General features: G+C 39.7%; 1 protein-coding gene across 5 annotated transcripts in view; it reads right to left on the bottom strand.

Moving 5' to 3' along the window:
* The window catches only part of FBXL13 (F-box and leucine rich repeat protein 13), a 156,093-nt gene that overhangs the window by 95,789 nt on the left and 33,711 nt on the right, over positions 1 to 26,593 (bottom strand). For all 5 annotated transcript variants that reach the window (XM_038394324.2, XM_038394385.2, XM_043497476.1 and 2 more), the window contains 2 exons: positions 20,905 to 21,000; positions 11,406 to 11,541 (listed from right to left, as the gene is read on the bottom strand). In XM_038394324.2, the coding sequence (XP_038250252.1) occupies positions 11,406 to 11,541; positions 20,905 to 21,000 (232 nt within the window). The remainder of the gene's footprint in view (positions 1 to 11,405; positions 11,542 to 20,904; positions 21,001 to 26,593) is intronic.

Genomic DNA, 26,593 nt, shown 5'->3' with positions numbered 1-26,593 from the left:
AAAGCTGAATACACTGCCTATCCTTTAACACAGGAAGTAGAGCCCAGTAAAAAAAAAAGGACATATCAAATTGAGGCTCAGGGGGATGTGGTTTGATAATTGCCTGCAGGAGGAGACTTCGAGCACGGACACCTCTACATTGAAGGAGATAATCAAGAAAGACTCCTGAAACAGTACCAAAAGAAAGAAAGGAAACTCGAGGTAGAATCTATCCAGATCTCTGATACTGAAGGGGGGAGAAAAAGACTTTGCCCTCAAAAGAGGGATGGACTGGAAGGTGCACCCCAGGCCTGAAGAGTTTCTAAGAGCAGCATTAACCGTGCACCTTTTCTTGGACTGCTTCAAGGGGTTTAAACTAGTAATTACAGCATGTATAATTAACTACAATAAGCTGTAATTCTTCATGCATAGGGTTACTGCTTTATTTTCCTTAGGCCAAAGGCACTAAAGAACCTTTATATAATAGACATGTGTGCAAGTGGTTATTGTGAACCCACAAGGTTCTAGAACTCTGGGAAAACTGACAACCTACCAGGAACATGTCAGAGTTTGATGTACCTTAATGTATGTAGTGACCCAAAAAGGGAGGTGGTGGGAAATAAAGGTTCGTTACAATAGTAAGAATAGAAATGGGGCTGGGGCAAAAAGGATCACAACAGTGTGGAACCAAACAACAGAAGAGGGCAGCCAAATTAAAAAGTGAGAGAAAGAAATATATAAAAAAGAGAAAGGGATACACAAAAATGGAAGAGAAGACATAGCAGATCAGGGAAAAAAGAAAAACTGTAGAATTATAGGGGAGTTGTTTTTTAATAAAAGAGTTGATCTCCCATTTGCTATAAATCAGAACATGTCCTCCATTGAAACACCACAACCAGAAACCACACTTGCATCTTGAAATTTCTTCTTCTGTACCATTTAATTACAATGCCCCAAAGAGTATTTCTGAATCCAAATGATGTTAGAAAATTTTGGGCCAACCCTCCGAACTCCTACAGCCCCTTTACTCTTTTTCCCCTATAACCTCTCTTTCTTTATTACATTCCTTTCTCCTCCAACTCCAATAAATAGTTGTATCTGAGAGCTTTTCTCTTCCTCTTAATGAGTGTAGTGCTTGGGGGTCCCTAAAAACTGTAATTATTAAAAACAAAACTATCACAAAATGTGGATGCCTTCTAAAATACATTGACCTCAGGAATCAGCAGAGCACTCCTTGCCAAATCTTCAGTTTCTGTGCTGTGAATACTAATAGCAGCAAGCTCTATATGCAACTCCCAGGCACATTTGGAGGTCAAATAGTTCTCCAGGATCTCTCCCCTGTTACAGACCACTGGATGGTGGACTAATACCACAAACAGTGAGTTGTATTTTATCCCTCCAATATGCTTATTTTCCTTTTGGCACAAAGTCAGTTTGAGTTTGTCAGTTTGGAAGTCAGTTTGGAAGAATATTATAACTGCAGAAACAAAACAAACTGCTACAATATACATATCATGCACATACCTTACCCACCAAAGCAGTAATACATGAATGCATAAAAGCAATTAAAACCCCAACATTTTGCAACTGATTCATTCAGGATAGCAAATACAAAACTTGTTTAGCCAGCCAACAAGCCCTAAAAAACAGCCAAGGTCAGTGCTGTTCTATTAACAAGGAAAAAAAAAAAGGTTGCCAGAAATCTATTAATCTTGGATTCATCTTGAATGAGATCAGAACTGTGGTTCATGGCAGTTAAGAGTGGAAAGCTCATGACATCTTTAGGCCAGTGGTTTTCAAACTGCAGGTCATGACCCAGTACTGGATCGCGGATTGTAAGGCACTGGGTCATGGTGGCTCTGATCAGCACCACTGACCGGGCTGTTAAAAGTCCCGTCAGCAGTGCTGCCCGTCTAATGCAGGCTAGTCCCTACTGGTTCTGACACCGTGCTGCACCCCAGAAGCAGCCAGCACCAGGTCCAGCTCCTAGGTGGTGGGTCCACAGGGCTCCGCACGCTGCCCCCACCCTGAGCACTGGCTCTGCACTCGCATTGGCTGAGAACTGGCCAATAGGAGCTTGGGGCAGTGCCTGCAGGTGAGAGCCACACGGAGCCACTTGCGCACCTCTGCCTAGGAGCCAGACCTGCTGCTGGCCGCTTCCAGGGCTCAGCACGGTCCGTGGTGCCAAGACAGGCAGGAAGCCTGCCTTAGCACCCACGCTGTGCCGCTGACCAGGAGTTGCCTGAGGTAAGCCTGCACCCCAATCCCATGTTCCAATCCCCTGCCCCAACCCTGAGCCCTCCCCCAAACCAAGAGCCCCTTCTTGCACCCCACACCCCTTATCCCCAGCGCCACCCAAGAGCCTGCACCCCCAGCCCAGAGCCCTGACCCCCTCCCACACCCAACCCCCTGCCCCAGCCTTGAGCCCCCTCCAAACCCAGAGCCCCCTCCTACACCCCAAAACCCTCATCCCCAGCCCCACCCACAATCCTCACCCCAACCTTCCGCCTCAGCTCTGAGCCCCTCCCACACCCAAACTCCTCATTCCCAGCTCCGTTGGGTCGTTGGTATCAACAATTTTCTTCAACTGGGTCACCAGATAAAAAAAGTTTGAAAACCACTGCTTTAAGCAATACTTGAACAGACAATTCAATTCAGCTTATTATCAGGAAAAACCTCTGAGGAGTGGCGCTCTGATATGATCTTCAGCAATCTGAAAACAGCAGGATGGAAAATAGGCCTGCAGCAATTTTAAAAGCATCGTATCTTACTCTCTGTTTCAATCAAGCTTCCATAACAGTTCAAAAGTCATGCACAGGCAGGCTGCATGCCCAATATCAGTGTATTTGTAACAGTATAAATTGTTGCTACTAATTTGAATAGCAAAAAAACCACTGATTGAAATGTCTTTCACTCTTAAAGTGGATCACTGAATATCCATAATAATTAGAACAAGCTGTTTCAGATATACACTTCTTTAATGACAGGTTTCAGAGTAGCAGCCGTGTTAGTCTGTATTCGCAAAAAGAAAAGGAGTACTTGTGGCACCTTAGAGACTAACAAATTTATTAGAGCATAAGCTTTCGTGAGCTACAGCTCACTTCATCGGATGCATTGAAGTGAGCTGTAGCTCACGAAAGCTTATGCTCTAATAAATTTGTTAGTCTCTAAGGTGCCACAAGTACTCCTTTTCTTTTTACACTTCTTTAAGATTCTTTGCAGACAATCACACAGACAGTACTACCATGAATCACTTTTAACAAATGAGAGTGAACAGTTAAAAACAGTTATAATCTTTGATTTTGAGCCTGCTGAAGATACAGAATTTCAGCAATTATAGAAAGATATATAGTTTGTAGATATAATGTGCAGTCATATAGAACAACATTTAGTGTCTTTGATGTGCAGGTTTAAGATAAATAAAAGTGCATTTTAACTTACAAGTTGCGTTGATCTAGTTCTAGGAAATCAACACTATACATTAGTGGAAAATAGTATTTTTACAGAGAAGATGAGGAAAAACAATTAGACATACAATTTTATGGGTAGGGGTTGCAGTAAGTATTCTTCATAAGGTTTCAGAGTGATAGCCATCTTAGTCTGTATCAGCAAAAACAACAATGAGTCCATGTAGCACCTTAGAGGCTAACAAATTTATTTGGGCATAAGCTTTCATGGGCTAGAACCCACTTCATCAGATGCATGGAATGGAAAATACAGTAGCAGGTATATATATATACACATAGTACGTGAAAAGATGGGAGTTGCCTCATGCATCTGATGAAGTGGGTTCTAGCCCAGGAAAGCTTATGCACAAATAAATTTGTTAGTCTCTAAGGTGCCACAAGGACTCCTCGTTGTTTTTATTCTTCATAAGTACACTATTCTAAAAGGGTTCTCATTATCACTAAACAGGGAAGAACTGTTATAAATGATCTAATGCTTAACAGAGATATAAAGTTGCTTATTTGCCTGTAGAGCTGGATTTGGAATATAGCTTTTTAATATCACAAGCAAACAGTGCCCCAGTACCAGGGACAACAATGGATGGCACCCCCAAAATGGAAATATTGCAGGGGTTGATCTATGTTTTCACCCATGCTCAGCTCCGTTTCCCCTCCAATTTCACCCACACCATCCAGCTCCAATTACTGCCTTCCCATTAGCTGATTGTTTGGAAGCTGAGAGACAATCAGGTTCTGGCCAGCTCCTGCCCCTCGACCCACCAGTGGGCAGGGGCGGGGCACACCTTCGCCAAAGGGGAGGCAGTAACTGTGTGCAAGTGGAGGGGAAGAGGTGAGAGCGGGACTCAGAAAGGCTAGAGCAGCTGCCGTGGTGCCCAGGACAGGGCACTCCTATCCCTCTGCCCCCACATTCAAGGTGCACCTCTGCTGCGACCACATATTTTAAAACTGTACCAAAATTAGAGAAATTTATATTAAAAGCTATTCTCAGATAAAGACCCACAAAATATAGAAGTTACTACTGTACTATGATTAACTGTAGGTGAAGCAACTGGCACTGTTTATTATGAAGGTTCCCCACACTTCCCATTATCAGACCCTGTTTCCACTTGCTTATAACTTTGACAAACTAACCATTTAGGCTGAAATTTTCCATGCCAGGTGTCTGTCTCAGTCAGTCAAAATGGTTCTGCTGATTCCGAGAACAAAGCAAGTGGAAAACACATTAGTATTTACTTATTATTAGGGCTGTCGATTAATCACAGTTAACTCACGCGATTAACTCAAAACAATTAATTGCGATTAAGATTAAATCGCAGTTTTAATCGCACTGTTAAACAATACAATACCAATTGAAATTTATTAAGTATTTTGAATTTCTTTCTACATTTTCATATATATTGTATCGGTGTTGTAATCGAAATCAAAGTGTATATTATTTTTGCTTATAAATATTTGCACTGTAAAATGATAAACAAAAGAAATAGTATTTTTCAATTCATCTCATACAAGTACTGAAGTGCAATCTCTTTGTCATAAAAGTGTCACTGACAAATATAGATTTTTTGTTACTTAACTGCACTCAAAAACAAAACAATATAAAACTTGAGAGCCTACAAGTCCACTCAGTCCTACTTCTTGTTCAGCCAATCGCTAAGACAAACAAGTTTGTTTATATTTACAAGAGATAATGCTGCCCTCTTCTTATTTACAATGTCACCAGAAAGTGAGAACAGGTGTTTGCATGGCACTTTTATAGCTGGCACTGGAAGGTATTTACATGCCAGATATGCTAAACACTCGTATGCTCCTTCATGTTTCAGCCACTGTTTCTCTGCAGTCTGGACCTTGACTATACCTTGACCAAGAAATTTGGACCTTAATAAAAAAATAATTGACTACCCCTGATCTAAAGGTTCCAACCCTGCAGTTGACTCATGTAGGTGTCAATATGATGTCACATGCAGGAATTTCTGTTTTTTCAGGTTTGTTTGGTTTTTTTTGTTTGTTTGTTTTTAAAACCCTAAAAATTACACTCAAAGGTTAGGAAATGCCAGAATTCAGGTTGCCTGGTTAATTAACCTTAATTCAGTCCCCTTGTGTGTTCTTTAATTAAATGATCACCTATTATCAGGGCTGGCTTTAGGCCGATTCCCCTGAATCAGGCCCTGCACCGGCGCCTAAGAGGGCCAAGCTCTGGCGCCTTCTTAAGTTTTATTCACCTGGTGGCGCTCCGGGTCTTCGGCAGTGGGTCCTTCACTTGCTCTGGGTCTTCAGCGGCACCTGGGAGGTGGGTCTTTCAGTGCCACCGAAGACCTGGAGTGAGTGAAGGACCCGCCGCCGAAGTGCCACCGAAGACCCAGAGCGCCACCGGGTGAGTACAAGCGGGTGTTCCAATCAGGCCCCGCACTCCCTAAAGCCAGCCCTGCCTATTATGGATGTCATGCGGTATCAGGCCATCAGAAGGAGGAAAGTGGGAATCATCCCTTTTCGGTGACAGTGGCTCCTCGCCTTTGGGCCTGTGAGGTCTAGCAACCAGAGTCTATAGTGGCCCGAATCTGTGGGGCTGCCCTTTATCTTCAGGGCAGCGCGGCCTTAGTATATCTTTTCTAAACAGAACAGTCCCAGCATTATTAATCACTCATGGTATGAAAGCTGTTCCATATCCCTAATCATTTTTGATGCCCTTCTCTGCACCTTTTCCAATTATAATATATGGTAATTTTTAAGTGGGGTGAGTAGAACTGCATGCAGTATTCAAGGTATGGGCAAACTATATGGATTTATATGGTGGCATTATGATATTTTCTGTCTTATTATCTATCCCTTTCCAAATGATTCCTAAAAAAAAAAAGGAGTACTTGTGGCACCTTAGAGACTAACAAATTTATTAGAGCATAAGCTTTCGTGAGCTACAGCTCACTTCATCGGATGCATTTGGTGGAAAAAACAGAGGGGAGATTTATATACACACACAGAGAACATGAAACGATGGGTTTATCAGACACACTGTAAGGAGAGTGATCACTTAAGAGAAGCCATCACCAGCAGCAGGGGGGGGAAAGGAGGAAAACCTTTCATGGTGACAAGCAAGGTAGGCTAATTCCAGCAGTTAACAAGAATATCTGAGGAACAATGGGGAGTGGGGTGGGGGGGAGAAATAACATGGGGAAATAGTTTTACTTTGTGTAATGACTCATCCATTCCCAGTCTCTATTCAAGCCTAAGTTAATTGTATCCAGTTTGCAAATTAATTCCAATTCAGCAGTCTCTCGTTGGAGTCTGTTTTTGAAGCTTTTTTGTTGAAGGATAGCCACTCTTAGGTCTGTAATCGAGTGACCAGAGTGATTGAAGTGTTCTCCAACTGGTTTTTGAATTTATAATTCTTGACGTCCAAGAATCCAAGGATCTACAACCTATCCTGAAGGACGACCCATCACTCTCACAGATCTTGGGAGACAGGCCAGTCCTTGCTTACAGACAGCCCCCCAATCTGAAGCAAATACTCACCAGCAACCACAAACCACACAACAGAACCACTAACCCAGGAACCTATCCTTGCAACAAAGCCCGTTGCCAACTTTGTCCACATATCTATTCAGGGGATACCATCATAGGGCCTAATCACATCAGCCACACTATCAGAGGCTCGTTCACCTGCGCATCTACCAATGTGATATATGCCATCATGTGCCAGCAATGCCCCTCTGCCATGTACATTGGCCAAACTGGATAGTCTCTACGTAAAAGAATGAATGGACACAAATCAGACATCAAGAATTATAACATTCAAAAACCAGTTGGAGAACACTTCAATCTCTCTGGTCATTCGATTACAGACCTAAGAGTGGCTATCCTTCAACAAAAAAGCTTCAAAAACAGACTCCAGTGAGAGACTGCTGAATTGGAATTAATTTGCAAACTGGATACAATTAACTTAGGCTTGAATAGAGACTGGGAATGGATGAGTCATTACACAAAGTAAAACTATTTCCCCATGTTATTTCTCCCCCCCCACTCCACCCCCCATTGTTCCTCAGATATTCTTGTTAACTGCTGGAATTAGCCTACCTTGCTTGTCACCATGAAAGGTTTTCCTCCTTTCCTGCCCCCTGCTGCTGGTGATGGCTTCTCTTAAGTGATCACTCTCCTTACAGTGTGTCTGATAAACCCATTGTTTCATGTTCTCTGTGTGTGTATATAAATCTCCCCTCTGTTTTTTCCACCAAATGCATCCGATGAAGTGAGCTATAGCTCACGAAAGCTTATGCTCTAATAAATTTGTTAGTCTCTAAGGTGCCACAAGTACTCCTTTTCTTTTTGCGAATACAGACTAACACGGCTGCTACTCTGAAACCAGCTAAATTAAAACTCCATCGTTTCGTATGTATAGTTGGGATTAAGTTTTCCAATGTGCAATACCTTGCACTTATCAACAATGAATTTCATTTGCCATTTTGTTGCCTAATCACCCAGTTGTGTGAGATCCCTTTGTAACTCTTAGCAGTCATCTTTGGACTTAAACTATTTAAGTAATTTTGTATCATCTGCAAATTTTGCCACCCCATTGTTCACCTCTTTTTCCAGATCATTTATGAATAAATTAAACTGCACAGGTCCCGGTACATATATTTGGGGAACCCTGCTATTTACTTTTCTCCATTATGAAAACTGACAATTTATTCCTACCCTTTGTTTCCCATCTTTTAACCAGGTACTAATCCATGCTAGGACCTTCCCTCTTGTGCCATGATTCCTTATTTTGTTCAAGAGCCTTTGGTATAAGACCTGGTCAAAGGCTTTCTGAAAGTCCAAGTACACTATTTCAACTGGATCACCCTTGACCACATGCTTGTTAGCACACTTGAAGAATTCTAATCTATTGGGGAGGCATGGTTTCCCTTCTACAAAAGCCATGTTGACTCTCCAATTTATCGTGTTCATCCTATGTATCTGATAATTCTATTCTTTACTACAGTTTCAACCAATTTGCCTTGTACTGAAGTTAGGCTCACTGGCCTGTAACTGCAAGGATTGCCTCTGGAACTTTTTTTTTTTTTTAAATCATCACATTAGCTATCCACCAATCTGATACAGAAACTGATTTAAGCAACAGTTTACATATGACGTTAGCTGTACAATTTCATATCTGAGTTCCTTCAGAACTCTTGGGTACATACCATCTGGTTCTGGGATCTTATTACTGTTTCATTTTGTTCCAAAACATCCTCTACTGACACCTCAATCTGGGACAGTTCCTTAGATCTGTCACCTAAAAAGACTTGCTCGGATGTGCAAATCTCCCTCACATCGTCCATAGAATTTACTTAGATTCTCTGCAACGGATTTTTCTTCCTTGAGTGCCTCTTTAGCACCTTGGTCACCCAGTGGCACCACTGATTGCTTGGCAGTCTTCCTGCTTCTAATGTATTTTAAAAAAAATTGCTGTTAGTTTTTGTGCCTTTTGCTATTTGCTCTCCAAATTCTTTTTTGGCCTGCTTAATTATACTTTTACACATGACTAGCCAGAGTTTATACCCGGTCAATATGGGGCTGGCTGAAATCCCACATTGTTATTGGGTTTTTTGTTTTTGTAGCCTCTTTAATCTCCCTGAGCATTTCACAAATCACCATCGCCATCCTGGTCAGTAGTATATTCCTACTGACATATTCTTATTATTCAAGCATGGAATTTCTATCCACAGAGATTCTATGGTACAGTTTGATTCATTTAAGATTTGTACTGTATTTGACTATATACTTCCTTTAAAATGCCACACACCCATGAACACAACCTACTCTGTCATTCCTATATATTTTGTATTACTATAGGCACTGATTATCATCATTTCACCAAGTTTCAGTGATACCTATTATATCAAAACTCTCATTTAATATCAGGCAATCAAGTTCACCCATCTTAGTATTTAGACTTATAGCACTTGTATGCAAACACTTATAAAATGAGTGAGTATTTAGTTGTGATGTAACTGAATGGGACTGGTTTTTGTTCAGCTGTTTCTCTTCAGTTCCTACCTGTACATCATCAACTTCTATCCTATCTTCTTTACTAATATACAGAGTCTCCCCTTTAGCAAATTCATCCCTATGGGATGTTTCCGCTCTTCCACATCTGTTGGCTTTCCCCCAGCCCTTAGTTTAAAAACTTCTCCGCAACCTTTTTAATTTTACATGTCAGCAATCCGATTCCATTTTAATTTAGGTGGAGCCCATCCTTTCTGTATAGGCTCTTCCTTTCCCAAAAGATTCCCCAGTTCCTAATAAGCCTAAATTCCTCCTCCCAATACCATTGTCTCATCCACTCATTGGGACCCTGCAGTTCTGCCTGTCTGACTGACCCTGCGTGTGGAACTAGAAGCATTTCATAGGATGCTACCATGGAGGACCTGGATTTTAATCTCTTACTTAGCAGCCTAAATTTGGCCTCCAGGCCTATCATTGTTACCTACATGTACCATGACTACGGGCTCTTCCCCAGCACTGCACATAAGATACTGCGGCATTAGTTATATACATACATTAAATTCTGTAGCATAATTACTTGAGGCTTATAAGTATTAACTTGGTAATAATTGTACTTTGGGCTTATAAACAGAAACCAACCTTCAAGTTATCATCTATCTAGTTATTAAGGGGAGACCAGTTCCCAAGTATCAAAACTCTAGTGGAATCCCTAGCTTCATTATACCTACTGTTGCAGGAGACCATGTCAAGTTTGGGAACTAAAGCTTTGGAACTATTTAAAAATTAATATTCTATATAGCACCAATGACTTCACTAGCTCCTATTACTTGCTCTGCAGGGGAAATGGCCAGTGGATGTGCAGAAAGACATTCCCAATAGCTAAGCCCCAATCCAAGCTTGTCCACCAAATCACACTGCACAGCAGCCCCCCACAGAACTAAATTCAGTAGCATGAATGAGTGTGGCTCCTACTTACAAGCTCCTCACCTCCTGCCCCCAAAACAATGGAACCACAATATTAAGCTGCTAATGAGGCCTTCCACAAATACGGATGAAGAGACACTATCTAGATTCCCAGCATGAACAGGTTGGAGATAATTTATTGAAAATGTTCACTCAAATTGTATTATTCATTGTAAATACAGATCATACTTGATATACAAAATAAGATCTATTATTAAATATCAGATAATTACAATTGTTGCCCCCTTTCACCCAAGCGGTTAGCCATTAGTCGGAATCTTGTGGGTTGTTTCCACTAGGAGGAGAAATTAATGAAACGTCAAGTATTTCTTTGACACAATTCTGTTTATTTACAAAGAATGTAGATAAAGTCCTGTTTCCCTGAAAATAGTTGGAATCAAACAACATGGTAGTTTCCTTGTTCAATATTCTTACTCTTTTTCCAGCCACTACTCTACCCCAAAAAATCTCTCTGTCTTGTAGCTTTCTCTCAGGGTCATGCTACATGTGTTTCTCTGAGGGCTTGTCTTCCCTGTAACCATAGTTTAAGTTAGTACACTCAAGGTAGACTATGTCTACACTAGACATCTTACAGTGGTACAGCTGTACCACTGTAGATGCACAGCTGTAAGGACTCCCGTGTAGCTGCTCTATGACAATCAACATAATTCTCCAATTGACATAATTAAACCACCCCCAATGAGCAGCGGTAGCTATGTCGGCGGGAGAGCATCTCCTGCCAACATAGTACTGTCCACACAAGCACTTCTGTCAATGTAACTTATGTCAGTCAGGGGTGTGGTTTTTTTCCACACCCCAACCAACAAAAGTTTTACAGACAAAGTTGCTAGTGATTATTTCACTCGAAATAGCCTAGCATGAGTGAGAGCAACTGCACATCAAAACACTGGATTTACATACAGTGATTTGATTACCAATGCAGAGTGATAAAAGAAAAAGATGCAAGAGAGAGGGAAAAGAAGAGACAGAACTAAAAAATATTAAAATACTTACTAATACTTTTAAAGCTTGGCCAGTGAAGAGAAGAACAACCACGAAGATTCAAACGTACCACATAAGGACGCCATTTCTTCAGAATATTTATTACTGTTTTGTCCTGCATCTTGTGCTTTACTGAAGAAAAATCAATCTAAACAAATTCAAAAATTCAGATATCAGGTATCAAAGATGTTATACAATTATTAAAAGTACTAAGTGTTAGAAATTCTGTACAATCTAAGACTTTGACTATGCAAATGCTGAAACACATTCTCATCTTTACATACAAGTAGTCTAGTACAGTTTATTAAGAATACTCACATGCATGAAATTAAATATGCGCGTAAGTGTTTGCAGGATTGAGGCCTAAACTTTATTAGGCACAGGCTGGCATACTGACCAATCCACAGGGAGGACACATACATAAGGGACCAACAAAGAAAAAAATTAACTATTGGCTTTTCCTATTTTTCCTTTATGTTGTCTAAAGACCTAAATTATTGTAAATGATTTTTTAAGATTAATTTTTAACCTTAGATATATCAGGAATATAAAGTTTTGTCTTCCCTCTTTTGCTGAATGATTAGCGACCTGGATCCAAGTTAAGCTAAACAACTAGGTATGGGTGAATCTTTAATCTTCCTTCCCTCCCATTCCCTGCAGAGTTAAAACTCTGAGTTAAATGTGTTTAAAAAAAAAAAAGAGAGAGAGAGATAAAATAGTTTCAAACAGTCTGACTAAATAGTTTTATAGCAAACATGGGAAAGCCAAGACCTGATATTTCTAACAAAAAATAAAATATCTAAAAATCCCTCCTTTAAGATAAAAAATGAATATGCAAGCCTTCTTTAAACTTGTTCATAAAAAAAAAAACAAAAAAAAAAACAAGATCACAAACATATCTTTCCTTTGTAGGTCACCTTTAAAAGGGTAACTTGTGTTACATCCACCGTACTAAATCTATCCATTTTATATTTTACACCATATGTGCTCTACTTCAATCATTATGAAGAGCATTCACAATTATTTTAATTCAGAAGGAGGGTGAGAGTAGGTTTGTAGTTAGAGCACAAGACTGGGATTCTCATGGAGGGCCTGGTGATTCCTACACTGAAGTCAACAGAAGTTTTGCCACTGACTTCATTAAGAGCAGGATTTTACCCTAAGCAATCATGGTCAAGTCACTTAGTGTTTACCTTTATACTGATGCACAGAAAAATTACCACCTTACAGGGGTTTTGAGAGACTTTTTTAATGTTTGGATGAAATGTGCTATACAGCATCAGTGCAAAAGTATTGTAACACATGTAGTAAATATATCATTGTTTCATAGACTTCAAAGTCAGAAGGGATCATTAGATCATTTAGTCTGACCTTCTGCATAACACAGGCCACAGAATTTCATCCACTTATTCCTGTATTGAGCCCAATAACTTATGTTAAAGAACATCTTCAAGAAAGGAATCCAGCCTTGATTTGAAACACATGTATTGCTATAAACTATATTTGAGATGGAGAAGGGACTCCCAACAAAAGGGGTTCACAACCAGTGCAGACCCTGTCAACTCACTAACAATTTAGGCTAACAGCACAATTAATAAAGTTACATAAGTGATAACAACAGGTTTCTTCAAATTTGATGGGCAGTTAAAAACAAACATCTTCTTTTGGAGATCTTCATATTTGACTATACTCCTACCTGGAGCAGTATGTTCATGTACTGGAGGCTCTCCTTCCAGTTAGGGCTTTTTTTAAAAAAAGTTGACAAAGTCTATTCTATCCACTATTTTATCAGAGAGTGATCTAAAAATCTTCACACTTCCACCATTTTTGAAGACAGCAAAGCTACAGAAATATCTTTATTGTAACATTTTAAATGCATTAAAATTAAAAGGTTAAAATTTTCCACTGTTGCTCCCACCAGTGCAGCTCCACCAGTGGTAGCTACATAAGGAGCACTAGTATATAGATTAACTTTCTGCAATTTACCTGCCATGTCATCTACCGACCCCTGCTCAAAGCAGGTCCAGATAACATGGTGACTAAAACTCCATCAGCCATTTGTACCATGTCCACAGTATGTCCGACTATTGTTTCCAGCAGTGGAAATACAACAGTGGGAAATTTTAAGTCTAATGCAGACAAGGCCACAGGCTCAAGACAAGCTATGTATTTTGTTCCTTTTCAATTTATGAAAGTATTAACCATACCAAAATAAAAAACAACTGGACATTAAATAAACATTAACAGTTAACAGGTAAACCACATCAAAGGCATTCGCAGAAACTATTCCCTTGGACACTCCTCACTCATACATATAAGCTTTGCATGAGACAACCAAGGCTACATTGAAAACTTGATTATATGCAGTTGCTATCATTGGCCTGGCATTGCTTCCTGTGGCAGTGTTGCCACCACTCCCGAGAACATGACCCTCTTACTGCTAGATGCTGCTGAAGTGGTCTTGCCATGTACATCTTGGAGACAGCTTGCCTCTGCAGCCCAGTCAAAGGTGGTGTAGATGTAAGCCACTCCTCTTGTTGTCATGTAAACCCTAATTCTCCTTTTCTCTAGAGAATCCTTGCTTCTGCCCTAGATGGGCATCCTCCTCCTCCACTGAACATATTGGTAAAATGACTCTTCTTTCTTCTATCAGAGCAGGACCTGGGTAACTGACTAACTTAGGTTCTTATTCACAATGTGTGCCCACTGTCCACATTTCCACACTTATCCTCCATAGGATGCCAGTAGTAAAGACCTCGATAGTACTCATCACCATGCATTTTTGACAGGTTTCCACATCCCTTTAGGGCTTATATCCCACATTCCCACCCTGTTTCCATTGGCGCCGAAGTTTCACGCTGTCGCCATTTTGAAAAAATGTTGTGTGTGTTTGAATGGGGGAAGTGTTGTGTTTGGATACACTGAGAGCAGTTTAAAGTTTGGGTAAGGTTTATTGAAAAAAAAAGTGATTGTGTAAGGAGAGCTGTTGTTAAGGGCAGGTTATTAAAGAAAAGAGAGATGATGGTATGCTATAAAAGAAGAGAAAATGTGATACACTGAAAGATTAGAGTGAGAGATGTTTGAGTAAGGTTATTGGAAGTGATTGAGTAAGGAGATTTCTTATTAAAGAATAGAGTGTTTGTGTTACTGAACACATGCAGAGCAAAACATCCTACTCCACCAACTGTTGTAGTGAAATGATAGTTGTTCTGGGCAGAGTTCTTGGGAACTAGCCCCTCCTTTTGGTGGACCAATCAGAAGCTGTTTTACAGCTAGGTCACAGAATGCGCTTGTTGAACCAATCCTGTCATCCCAAAATTTAGAGAGGATCCTTACCTTACATTAAAAGCTTTAAAAACAGGATTAAGAAGGAAATTTAGGAAGCACATGATAAAAAAGTGAATTAAAAAAGCATTAAATAATATGAAAAGCCTGTTTAGTAAGCACAGGGTCAAAAACTGGCTTAAAAACATTAAAAGCTAGGTTTAAAAAGGAAATTTAGTAAGCACATGATAAAAAAAAGTGAATAAAAACATTCAGTATCAGGATAGGTTAAGAAAAAAGGTTAAAAAAAAGGAGGGCAAGAAAAGAGAATTTAGAAAGACCATAATAAGTGAATAAAAAAGCATTCAGTAACCAGGGAAAAATAGAAAGCACATGGCTGAATTGGAGAGAGAAAGATCTTTACCTTTCCTAAAAACAGGGCAAGAAAAGGGGAAAAATGGAGAGCACATGGCTGCAAAGCCTGTTTAGTAAGCACATGATAAAAAAAAATGAATAAAAAAGCATTCAGTAACAGGGTAGATTAAAAGAAAGAACAGAGGAAAGACAGAGAGCACATGGTTGAATCGAAGACCAAGAGAGATTTTTACCTTGCCCGTCTTTCTGTCAAATGAGGCAACTACACAGAAAGTTTAGTCAGAAACTTTCAGACTTGTTATTTCTGCCTTTGGATCGGGCCAATCAGAGGTTGTTCTACAACAGTATTATAGAGTTTATTTTCCTGAACCAATTTTATAGATCCAAGACCTCCCCCCCTTTTAACTGCCTTATTCTTATCTAAAGAAAGAGACCCCCAGCATTTTACCCACCATGTAGTTTTTTAGAAGGGGGTTTTCATAAAAGTTAAAACCATAAGCTTTTAGTAACAAACAATTTTTAAAAGTTTTTTTCTAGGTTTTAGGCTAGCACTGGTTATTTTTTTTTAGTGAGCCCAATATAAAACAGGCTTTTTCAGCTGATAGCTGTGATTAGAAAGAAGGTTGCTTTTACCACCTGCTTTTTAACAAACACAAGTTAGTTACATTAAGTTTTGTAATGGAATAAAGCTCTGCTTTATATTGACTTGAAAATACACAGCCCTTTTTTACAGGGGTCTTTCAATAAAATAGAGCAGGAAGAATTACCCGAGGTTTCTAGTAACAGACAGTTTATATTTCCCTTATTTTGTTAACCCCTGGATCAGAGAGAAGAGGCTTGTTTCTTTTTTCAGTTTTTAACAAGGAGAGGTGAAAGTCTTGTAAAGGGATAAACCCTTGAAAAGATACACTCCTTTATTTAGTCCCATGGGCATAAGTGTTTTAATAAAAGGGAAGCCTGCAGAAACAGTTCAGGAATTAAAATCACAAAAAAGTTTTAGACCAACACGGTCAGTAAGAACAATGTGAAAAAAGAAGCCATCGTGATCAGAAATAAGAAAGCCCAAGGCCTGCTTTTAAAACAAAATCATACCAAAGACCTGTACTAAAAAGAACAGTAACTTTAACTGTAAATAAGATTACTATACAACAAAAACTTTTTAACCATTAAAGCTAAAGAATATAGCCCAGGATTCCCACCTTTTAAAAAAAAAAAAAAGAAAAAGAGAGGCCGCTTGCTCTGCTCTTATCGAAACAAACAGGGACCCTGTTAACAAAAGATGACCGGCCCACACGATACACAGTGTAAAAATGTGTTTATTTGTGAAGTAATGCCTAAACCCCCCTCTTTTCTAACTTATTAAACAAACACTTTAAAAGAAAAACCCACCTAAAGACACATCCCTTTACTTACAGGGGTGTTCCAATAAAAAAGCATCCCTGGGCCTAAACCCTGACTAAGGAAGTTTTTCCCCAATATTTTTAGTGAAAACAACTTGCAACAGCCTTTTGAAGGTAGTGGATTAGAAAAGAAGATGACCCCTTTGAAAAACAAGTCTACCTGAAAGCACAATTTTTCATTTAACCCCCTTGGCATAGGTGTTTCAACAACATGTAAGTCTGCAGAAACAATCCAGGGTTAAAAACACAGAAAACCTGTTTATAAAAGTAATGTATAGTGATAAAAAAAAGTTTTCCCCTATGTTTTAGACTAACATGGGTCATATTTTAGTAAGAACATTTTGAAGCAGCATGCTTTTTTAACAAAAACAGCATCTGTGAGTCAGTGGATCAGAGAGACAAGAAGGCCAGAACATAACAAGAAAGCCCTAGGTCTGCTTTTAAAACAAAATTATACCAAATACTTGTTGAAATAAACATTTTCTTTTGTTATGTGAAGACAATGCTTTGTAACTACGCTTATTAACAAGGTAAAATAAAAAAAGAAATTACCTCAGGGTTAAAACCACAGCCAGTTAGTTTATAAAAGTAATTTGTTAAAGTTTTAAAAAGTTTGCTTGTTTTTTTTATACAGACTTTTTTCCTAGCTTTTTAAACGCTGTTAAAGTTTTAACAAATGGTGAGACTGAATTGAAAGATACTTTGTGAAAGTTTTAACAAGTATTTTATTCCATTTACTGATTGTAAAAGACAAAAACCGTTACTTTGTGACTGCACGAAGTTTAGAGATAGCCTATCTGAAGCCCCCCCCCCTTCCCCCCCTTCTTTTCTATTGTTTTTTAAAACCTAAACCGAGGACAAAACTTTATAAAAAGCCACAGAGATCAGATCATGGAGGTAAGAAAGCAGTCCTGAGTTTTAGGGGGTATGCTGATAACTTTTAGTGAAACGGTTTTGTAGGCAGCCATTCTGTGTTAGTTGTTATGCTTTAGCATGGGCAAGCGTTTGTCATTCGGAAGCATTTTTCCACTTTATGAGGTATTATCTCCCCCATCCTACAGCCTATTAGAAATATTAACAACAACAAAAAAAGTAAAGATACTTTGTAGCAGTGCCTGCAAATCAACAATTAAAATTTTGTTGATCATTATTTTGTCTAAGCCCCTAGAGAATATATTTTTGTAAAAACACTTTTATGCAAACTGTAACCCTAGATGATGTACATCATTAAATAATATGAAGCAGTAGATGAGAGACCTGAGACATTGTTGAAATCAGAGAGGCTATGATTAAGTCCTAATGCAGAGGGCCTGGGGAGGAAAATGAAAAGGTACAGCCGAAGCGGAAGATGGTATGATTTAAGAGAGGTTCTGGGGCTGCTTTGCAATGGTCCATAGGGAGCCTACAACCCTCATGCACAAGTGCCAGGACTGGGTGAGGTGGGCGGGCAGGCCTTTGTTAGAGGAACAGGCCACTCATATACCTTGTTGTTGTTGACAAACTGTAACCTAACTGCACGTATACTACGAAGGCAGCCTACTGACCCTTTGACAAACTCCACACTCCTTGAACTCCACAAAAATACGCTTTACACAGTTATTGTCAACTGACATTTTATTTTACAACACACCCTGTTTTGTTCCCAAAACATGCTCTAACTGTTAGTGTGTTTTCGTAGCAAGATTTTGTAATTTGCTGAACGAAGAAGGCGTTCAACATTTTGCATTAAACATTCAACTGTCAGTTTGACGATTTCATTTAAAACACTATTTGGGTCTTCGGCCTCTGTCATTTTGTCCACCAATTCTGCCCCTAGATCTAAATGCAGGCATCACGGCTATGGGCTAAGAGTATCATGTGTCCTCCCTCTCTAAGTAAGGAGGAGCTTCTATTTAAACCATCTGATGATTAAAGATTGCTTTTTTTATTCACTTTTTTATCATGTGCTTCCTAAATTTCCTTCTTAATCCTGTTTTTATAGCTTTTAATGTAAGGTAAAGATCCTCTCTAAATCTTGGGACTACAGGATTGGTTCAACAAGCGCATTCTGTGACCTAGCTGTAAAACAACCTCTGACTGATCCACCAAAAGGAGGGGCTAGTTCCCAGGAGCTCTGCCCAGAACAGCTATCATTTCACTATAAACAGTAGGTGGGGTAGGATGTTTTGCTCTGCATGTGTTCAGTAACACACTCTATTTTTTAATAACAGATCTCCTTACTCAATCACTTCCAATAACCTTACCCAAACATCTCTCACTCTAATCTTTCAAAAAAAGAAAAGGAGTACTTGTGGCACCTTAGAGATTAACAAATTTATTAGAGCATAAGCTTTCGTGAGCTACAGCTCACTTCATCGGATGCATTTGAAGTGAGCTGTAGCTCACGAAAGCTTATGCTCTAATAAATTTGTTAGTCTCTAAGGTGCCACAAGTACTCCTTTTCTTTTTGCGATTACAGACTAACATAGCTGCTACTCTGAAACTGATCTAATCTTTCAGTGTATCACATTTTCTCTTCTTTTATAGCATACCATCATCTCTCTTTTCTTTAATAACCTGCCCTTTAACAACAGCTCTCCTTACTCAGTCACCCTTTTTTCCAATAAACCTTACCCAAACTTTTCTTGTCATCAACCCTAAACTTCTCTCACTCTAGATTTTCAACCTTTTTCTCTCAATGTATCACATTTTCTATTCTTTTATAGCATACCATCATCTCTCTTTTCTTTAAGCCTGCCCTTTAACAGCTCTTCTTACACTATCACCTTTTTTCAATAAACCTTACCCAAACTTTAAACTGCTCTCAATGTATCCAAACACACTTCCCCCATTCAAACACGTACAAATTTTTTTTCAAAATGGCCGACGGCGCGAAACTTCGGCGCCAATGGAAACGGGGTGGGAAGGTGGGACATAAGCCCTAAAGGGACCAAAAATGCATGCTGATGAGTACTATTGCGGCCTTTACTACAGATGCTATTTAAATTGATTGGCCAATCGTGAAAGGGGAAAAGCCTACACAAGGAAGAGGGAAATGGAGAGGCAACATGTGCTTTGAACTCTTCATTCCACATGTCTATTGCAGGGAATTCTGTAAGTTGTGACTCCTAAAGGAATAAGTACAACATTTTGTAAAAACACATGGAGCCAAGTGCCACCCAAAAAAGTCCCCTACTCCATACACTAGACCTGAACTCCCATAAGAAATTCAAAATACTCTGGTCACAGTAAAATGTGTTCTTGTTGATAATTACAAGAACATTATGTTATGCTTTAAGTTTCACAAAAAGCAAGTCTAGTCCTCTTAAGTGGAATAATAACCTCAGTGAAATTTTCTTGAATGTTTCCATTACTATGGAAGTGATTACTGCTCTTATGTCCAGAAGCAATCAGTGAGATCTCCTAATGTTTCTGATACTAAGATACAGTTTCACTAAAATTCATCTTCTTCCTACAGTACTTATTATATTACAGAAAGAAGAGATGCTAATGATGATTGTTTCTTAACTTTGATAGTTTGCTAACAATTAGACAAAATGAAATATACACATTACAAACATATTATCCCCATGTATGTATTTTTTCAGACAATGACACTGAATACTCTTTGAAATAAATACCTTGATGTTCCTGAAATAACCAGAAGGTTCAGAATTTTGTGAGACAGAGTACATGTGACTTTAGAGTTTATTACAAATTCTCTATTTTGCAGTTTCCAGAATGGAGTAAGTAGTGTTTTTACTGAAGAATAATGAAATCAGTCTTCAGAGTTTCTGTTATTATTGTCAGTGTTCTAGTGGCAGACAAGCAAAACTTTAAATTGTAATTTTCATCTAATTTTCAATAACAAACAAAACACTATACATCATGTTCATAACTTGACCATTCTTTTAGTTAGGATAGTAACATACTTGATATATTTTATTATTTGGATTTTAGCCTTCAGTTTCTGGATTATTACTTTGGATTTCAGTGTTCAGTTTTCTTAAATCATACTTATTATATTTCAATAGTCAGTAGTGGTTGACTATTGCTGATTTTAAAAATGATAAATGTATAGCTCAAGTCCTGAATGTAAGAAATTCAGACACAAACTCACTGAATGAATACAAATTGCATAAGAAAGTATAAGAACCTGATATTTGTATACCTACTATGAATTCAAGTTGTAAATATATACATAGTGTGATTCTCCTTTCACTTACACCAGTTTTATAATGATGTAACAATTGATTTCACTGGAGTTACTCCTAATTTCTACTTATATAATTGAGAAGAGAGGTGAAATCCTGGGTACATTGAAATTAAAAGGAATTTTGCCATTTACTTCAGTGACATTAGGATTTCACCCCAGGTCCTTATAACTTTTTAAAAAGTAACCTACTGGCTTGGTTTATCCTTTTTTTTTAAATAAAGTTGAAGTAAAACATTAAACCTCTTATTATGTCATAGTTGCAAGTCGTCTTACTTACATCAGTCCATATTGAACTAGCCTGTGTTAGCAACATCCAGGATCGGCTAACTTGAGCACATCTTGCCAGATCAATTAAGTTGATATAATGGAAGATCTAGGATAGAAAAACAGAATGTATGAAAATAGAAAATATTGCTTAATAAATACCACTAGACTTAAAAAAAAAAAAGACAACATACATTCACAAACCCAAAACAGACTTAAAATGCTTCTGTCAGCTATTTTATATGGACTGAAGTATGTTATGCTGAAGTAGGATCTACTTTCCGCTCTAGAGCCATGCGATGTCAGATAAGGCATTATACACCCACTTATGACCAAGTGCCTGATATAGCAATCAAGGGATCAGTTTTCTCAGCTAACAGAGTCATGAGAGGAAGATTTTTAAAGGAGTCACAGGAATGAGGATATCAGATCTCCTTTCACAGGACTAGCTCAGCTAGGGCAAAGTTTGCTATGAAATTTACCCCACAGATCTCTGTAAAGAGCCTGATATTGCTTGATGCGCTGTGTTAGTAGGCTCCACAAGCTAAGTGATTTGGTCGTAATCTGTATCCTAGAGATATAATTGTGAATTTTCTTTTCCACATCCCTCTTACATTATTGCTTCCCAAAAATTACATATCCACAAACATTTTGGGAGTAGCAACTTAGAAGAATCTCTTTCGAGAAGCAGCTTGTCCTCTGCCTGCAGTTAGTTACTTCTTCTAGAACATAAGGGAGATGTGATTAAACTGAATATAGATTTCAGCCCTTCCTGGAAAGCCTTCCTGGGGCTGCTGCAAACAGCCTCTGAGTCATGGTTGCGGTGGCCCTACGGGGACATGGGACCAACTCACCTGGTACTGGACTCATAGATTCATAGATACTAAGGTCAGAAGGGACCATTCTGATCATCTAGTCCGATCTCCTGCACAGCGCAGGCCACAGAATCTTACCCACCCACTCCTACGAAAAACCTCACCTATGTCGGAGCTATTGAAGTCCTTAAATCATGGTTTAAAGACTTCAAGGAGCAGAGAAGCCTCCCTCGAGTCACCCATGCCCCATGCTACAGAGGAAGGCGAAAAACCTCCAGGGCTCTCCAATCTGCCCTGGAGGAAAATTCCTTCCCGACCCCAAATATGGCGATCAGCTAAACCCTGAGCATATGAGCAAGATTCACCAACCAGATACTACAGAAAATTCTTTCCTGACTCCATGATAATACTAGTGTTTCTCCACTGACCAGGCGTGGGAATCAAACTGAGAGACAAAGGATTCCCACCATATGCAAAAGTTATTTAAGGCAGGGGAGTGACATCATCATGGTTTGTTCCTCACTGACTCCCTGTCCAAGAAAGAAGACTGCTGGAAACGCCTGAGAAACAAAAGACTGAACTAGAGTAGAAGGGCTGAACCCAGGCTAGAGGGTTGTTTAGCCTGTGAAAAGAATAACTGGAGTTTTAAGCTGCAAGCAAGTGCAGTTTGCCTTCCAGAATCTCTGCAAGCTGCTTAAAACAATATTTGGGGGAGAATTTGCTACTTGTAACCAATTTATTTAATATATTAAGCTTAGATTGCATTTTGTTTTATTTGCTAGGTAATCCGCCTTGATCTGTTTGCTATCCCTTATAATCACTTAAAATCTATCTTTTGTAGTTAATAAATTTGTTTTGTCTAAGACCAGTGTGTGGAAATCATTACGGGGGGGGGGGGGGGGCAAAAAGTTGTTGCATATCTTCCTCCACATTGAGAGAGATGGCAAATTTCATTAGCTTACACTGTACAGATCTGTGTGCAGCGCAAGACAGTATAATTGTAGGTTTACACTCTGGGGGTGGGGATTCTTAGGAACCGGAAAGTGCCTTAGCTGAGCCTTCCCATGCAGAGTTGATCTCAGCATGCGTCTGTGTGTGTAGCTGCAGCTGGGTGTGTCCCTACCTGTAAGTGTGCTGGGGGGCTTGAGGGCCTGTCACACCAGTATAGTGTAAAGAGAGCCCAGGCTGGTGGGTCAGGAGGGCTCAGTGGTATCCCAGTTCCAAGTGGCACCCCGAGGGGGAACGCATCACAGTGGCGCAGTGATCAGGGTGATTAGCACAGCTTGTTGCTCTGAGACACTGGTGATGATTTTAAGTAAGTTTTAAGTGTGTTGGCTAGAGATCAGTCAAAACGGTTACCAGTTTGTTATTTTCTGTTTGCTTATTTCGGGTAAGGAAAGTAGGGACAGAAAAGTAGCAAGATGAGGGAAAACAGTGAAACAACTGTGACACTGAAGCTTTTGAGAATTCAGGCAGAAGAAAAAAGACATATAGAATTAAAACAAATGGAGATTAATGCGCAAGAAGCTGCACATCGAAGAACCATAGAAGCAGAAAATGCCAGGCAAGAAGCTGCATGCCAGACAGCTATAGAATTAAAACAGATAGGGGCTGACAAAGAAATGAAGATCCAGAAATTAGCCATGTAGGAGAAAGAGAGAGAGAGAGAGCACCAACTGGGCTTGCTAGAGAAGCAGAACCAGATGAAAGATCTAATGGGAAAAAGAACTGAAAGCTTTAAATAAATGTTTGACCTTGTTGAGTATTATGCTGGGACCCCAGAAGGAAAGGGTGAAGTCTCAGGAACTGCTGGGGGAATGGTTGAGTGTCTCTTTAATTCCTCCACAGCAGTGGAAAACAGTCTGCTACCATGGTTGGGTATGGTTGAGATCAGCTCCTACGGCCTGGCCCAGTGGCTAAAGGCAGCATTTGCTCCATGGGGGAAGGGAACATTTTGCCTGTCTGTGAGAAAACTGTCCAGGTTGCTGGCTGACAGCAGCTTGCAGTTAAGCAAGGGACAGACCTCACTCTAGAATGCATAGGAGGATGTGTCCTAGAGGGAAGCCCAGAGGAGGGGGATGGAATCCTAGAGACACTGAGGTGGGTGAGGTTTCCTTGGGCTCTGTAGCTGGAGACAAGCCCAATTCAAAGAGAGAGGAGGGTGTAGCGCTTACCAGTGAAAGGACTGTTCTGGCTGTTAGCTGTGAGCCCATGGCTGAACAGGGTGTGTCTTAGAGGGGGGCCCAGAGAAGGAAGTTCAGAAGGAATTTGGGGGAGTACAGGAATGTCTCCTCACTAATTACAGAGAAGGGTTTGCCCAGAACCGAGCAGCTGTTCCAGCATCTGTGCTCCCAGGCATGCAACCTGTGACTCAGGTTTTAAGAGGGAACTGTGTACCTGAAGTCCCAGAGGGGAGCAGTCATACTACTGACCTCTTGGGAACAGGAAGAGGGGTGGTAGAGGATGTCCCAATCCAGGTCTCACTTTTGCAAAATGCTGTTCACTTGTGAAAACTAATTCTGTCTCTTTAAGACGGAATGAGAATCCTAAAGATGTGAGTGTCATTGATAATGTTAACGACATGCATATTTTTGAAAAAAAATTGTACATGCTATGAGTGGTATTTCTATAAGAATACTGATTCTCAGCTAATACCTGTAAACGGGCTTAGAGCTTGGCACAGCAGAAAAAGCATAAACCTAGAATGCTGTGTGGAAGGCGCACATCATCTCATGGCATTAGTGGCTAAATGCCAAGACACCTACGCTCTAGAGGATATTGATATCTGCATTGTGTTAACAATGCTGCACACTAGAATGCTTTCAGGTAACTTGGAAAAAGAAACACAGAACTTTGCAAAACACCTATGAATAACACTCACCTTACCTGATCACTCTCGTTACAGTGTGTATGGTAACACACATTGTTTCATGTTTTCTGTGTATATAAATCTCCCCACTGTATTTTCCACTGAATGCATCTGATGAAGGGAGCTGTAGCTCACAAAAGCTTATGCTCAAATAAAATTGTTAGCCTCTAAGGTGCCACAAGTCCTCCTTTTCTTACTACAATGTTTGTTAACACTTGGAAGTTGTGTAACCAAGACCTAAGGAGGACATTAGGCACACTGACTTTGAATTAGTCAGTTAGTAACCCTCTGGCAGTAATCTAAGGGGAGAGGTGTGACATTATGCCCCATATTCTTCACAGTAATATTATTATGAGTATTGCATAATTATGATGTATTTTGTGCAAGATAAGGCATTTGAGATATCATTGGAAAGGTTATGATTTACTGAATATGATTATCCTACTTGTAGGCATGTATCATTTTTGTATCAGAAGTTAGGAATATTGTCTATGCATCCATTACAAGTGTGTTTATACCTGGGGAACACTCACCAGACAGAATGTAATCAGTCTAGATGGCTGGCCGGGAAGGTGCATTAGGGGAAACAATAGGTCTTTGAAGATGCTAATCTCCCACCAGGGAGCCTTCCTGGCGACGCTGCGAAACAGCCTTTGAGTTATGGCTGCAGGGTCATGTGATCAACTCACCTGATACCGCACACCATGATAATATTAGTATTTTTCCACTGACCAGGGGTGGGAATCACCCTGGAAGACAAAGGATTCCTGCCATATGTAAAACCAATTTAAGGCATGGGAGTGACATAATCAGGGTTGGTTCTTCACAGAATCCCCACCAAAGAGGACTGCTCTAAACATCTAAGAAAAAAGACTGAATGAGGGGAGAAGGACTGAGCCAGGCTGGAAAGTTGTCTAGCCTGTGAATGAAGTATCTGAAGTTTTAAGCTGCAGGCAAGTGCAGCTGGCCTTCAAGAATCTCTGCAATCTGCCTAAAACAACATTTAGGGTGAGAAATTACTACTTGTAACCAATTTCTTTAGTATTTTAAGATTAGATTGAGTTTTGTTTTATTTGCTGAATAATCTGCTTTGAGCTGTTTGCTATCCCTTATAATCACTTAAAATCTATCTTTTGAAGTTAATACACTTTTTTTGTTTTGTCTAAAACCCAGTGTGTGGAATTCATAATTCAGTCCTCTGCAGTCCCTCCGCACATTCTAGGGGCTCCCTACGCAGATTGGAGCATAAGTTCTTCCTTCCTTCCTTCCTTCCTTCCTTCCTTCCATAAAGTGTAGTTTACTATTCTTAGGCCTGAGTGGCCTCCTTTCACTGGTATCTCCCCCCAACCTTGGTGGGCACAGAGGCAAATTTCATGAGCTTATGCTGTATAGGTCTCTGTGCACCGCAAGACAGTAGAATTGTGGGTCTACCCTCTAGAGGCATGCACTTGAGTACTGGACAATTCCTTAGCTGAGTCTTCCCACGCAGAGCTGATCTCAGCATCTCTGTATGTTTCTGCAGCTGGATGTGTCCCTACTTGTATGTGTGTTGGTAAAGTGCAGTCTGAAGCCTGAGGGAGGGCTTGGCTGTCTTGCCTCAGCAATACAGTGTGAAGGGAACCCAGGCTGGTGTGTCAGATTGGCTCATTGGCTTATTTAATACTTTATGGGAAAAAGAAGTGATATTCCTATTAAAGAGTAACATTGTACTTCCTATGGTATTAAACAATATAACAACTTTAAGTCTTCTTAATACAGCTGTATTTTTCATCCAGAAGAGAGAGAATGCTTGCCAAATTCATCAACACATGATTTCCTTCTGTTGTGTTTCCTGCCAGACTACATGGAACAAAATCAATATTTCGAAGTTATCTGGCAAGGAACCTGAGTATCACACTTATTGCAAAGACCTTGGTCTGTGACTGCTAAGCTGATTATCTGTACCAGCTGGTAACTAAGAAGGCTTTGAAATTTACATATTACCTAACAGATACAATATACCCACTTAATTAGCCTGT

This window comes from Dermochelys coriacea, chromosome 1, assembly GCF_009764565.3.
Source record: "Dermochelys coriacea isolate rDerCor1 chromosome 1, rDerCor1.pri.v4, whole genome shotgun sequence".
Taxonomy (NCBI): Eukaryota; Metazoa; Chordata; order Testudines; family Dermochelyidae; genus Dermochelys; species Dermochelys coriacea.
The sequence above is the reverse complement of the archived record's forward strand: the minus strand, read 5'-3'. Positions and strand labels throughout refer to the sequence as shown.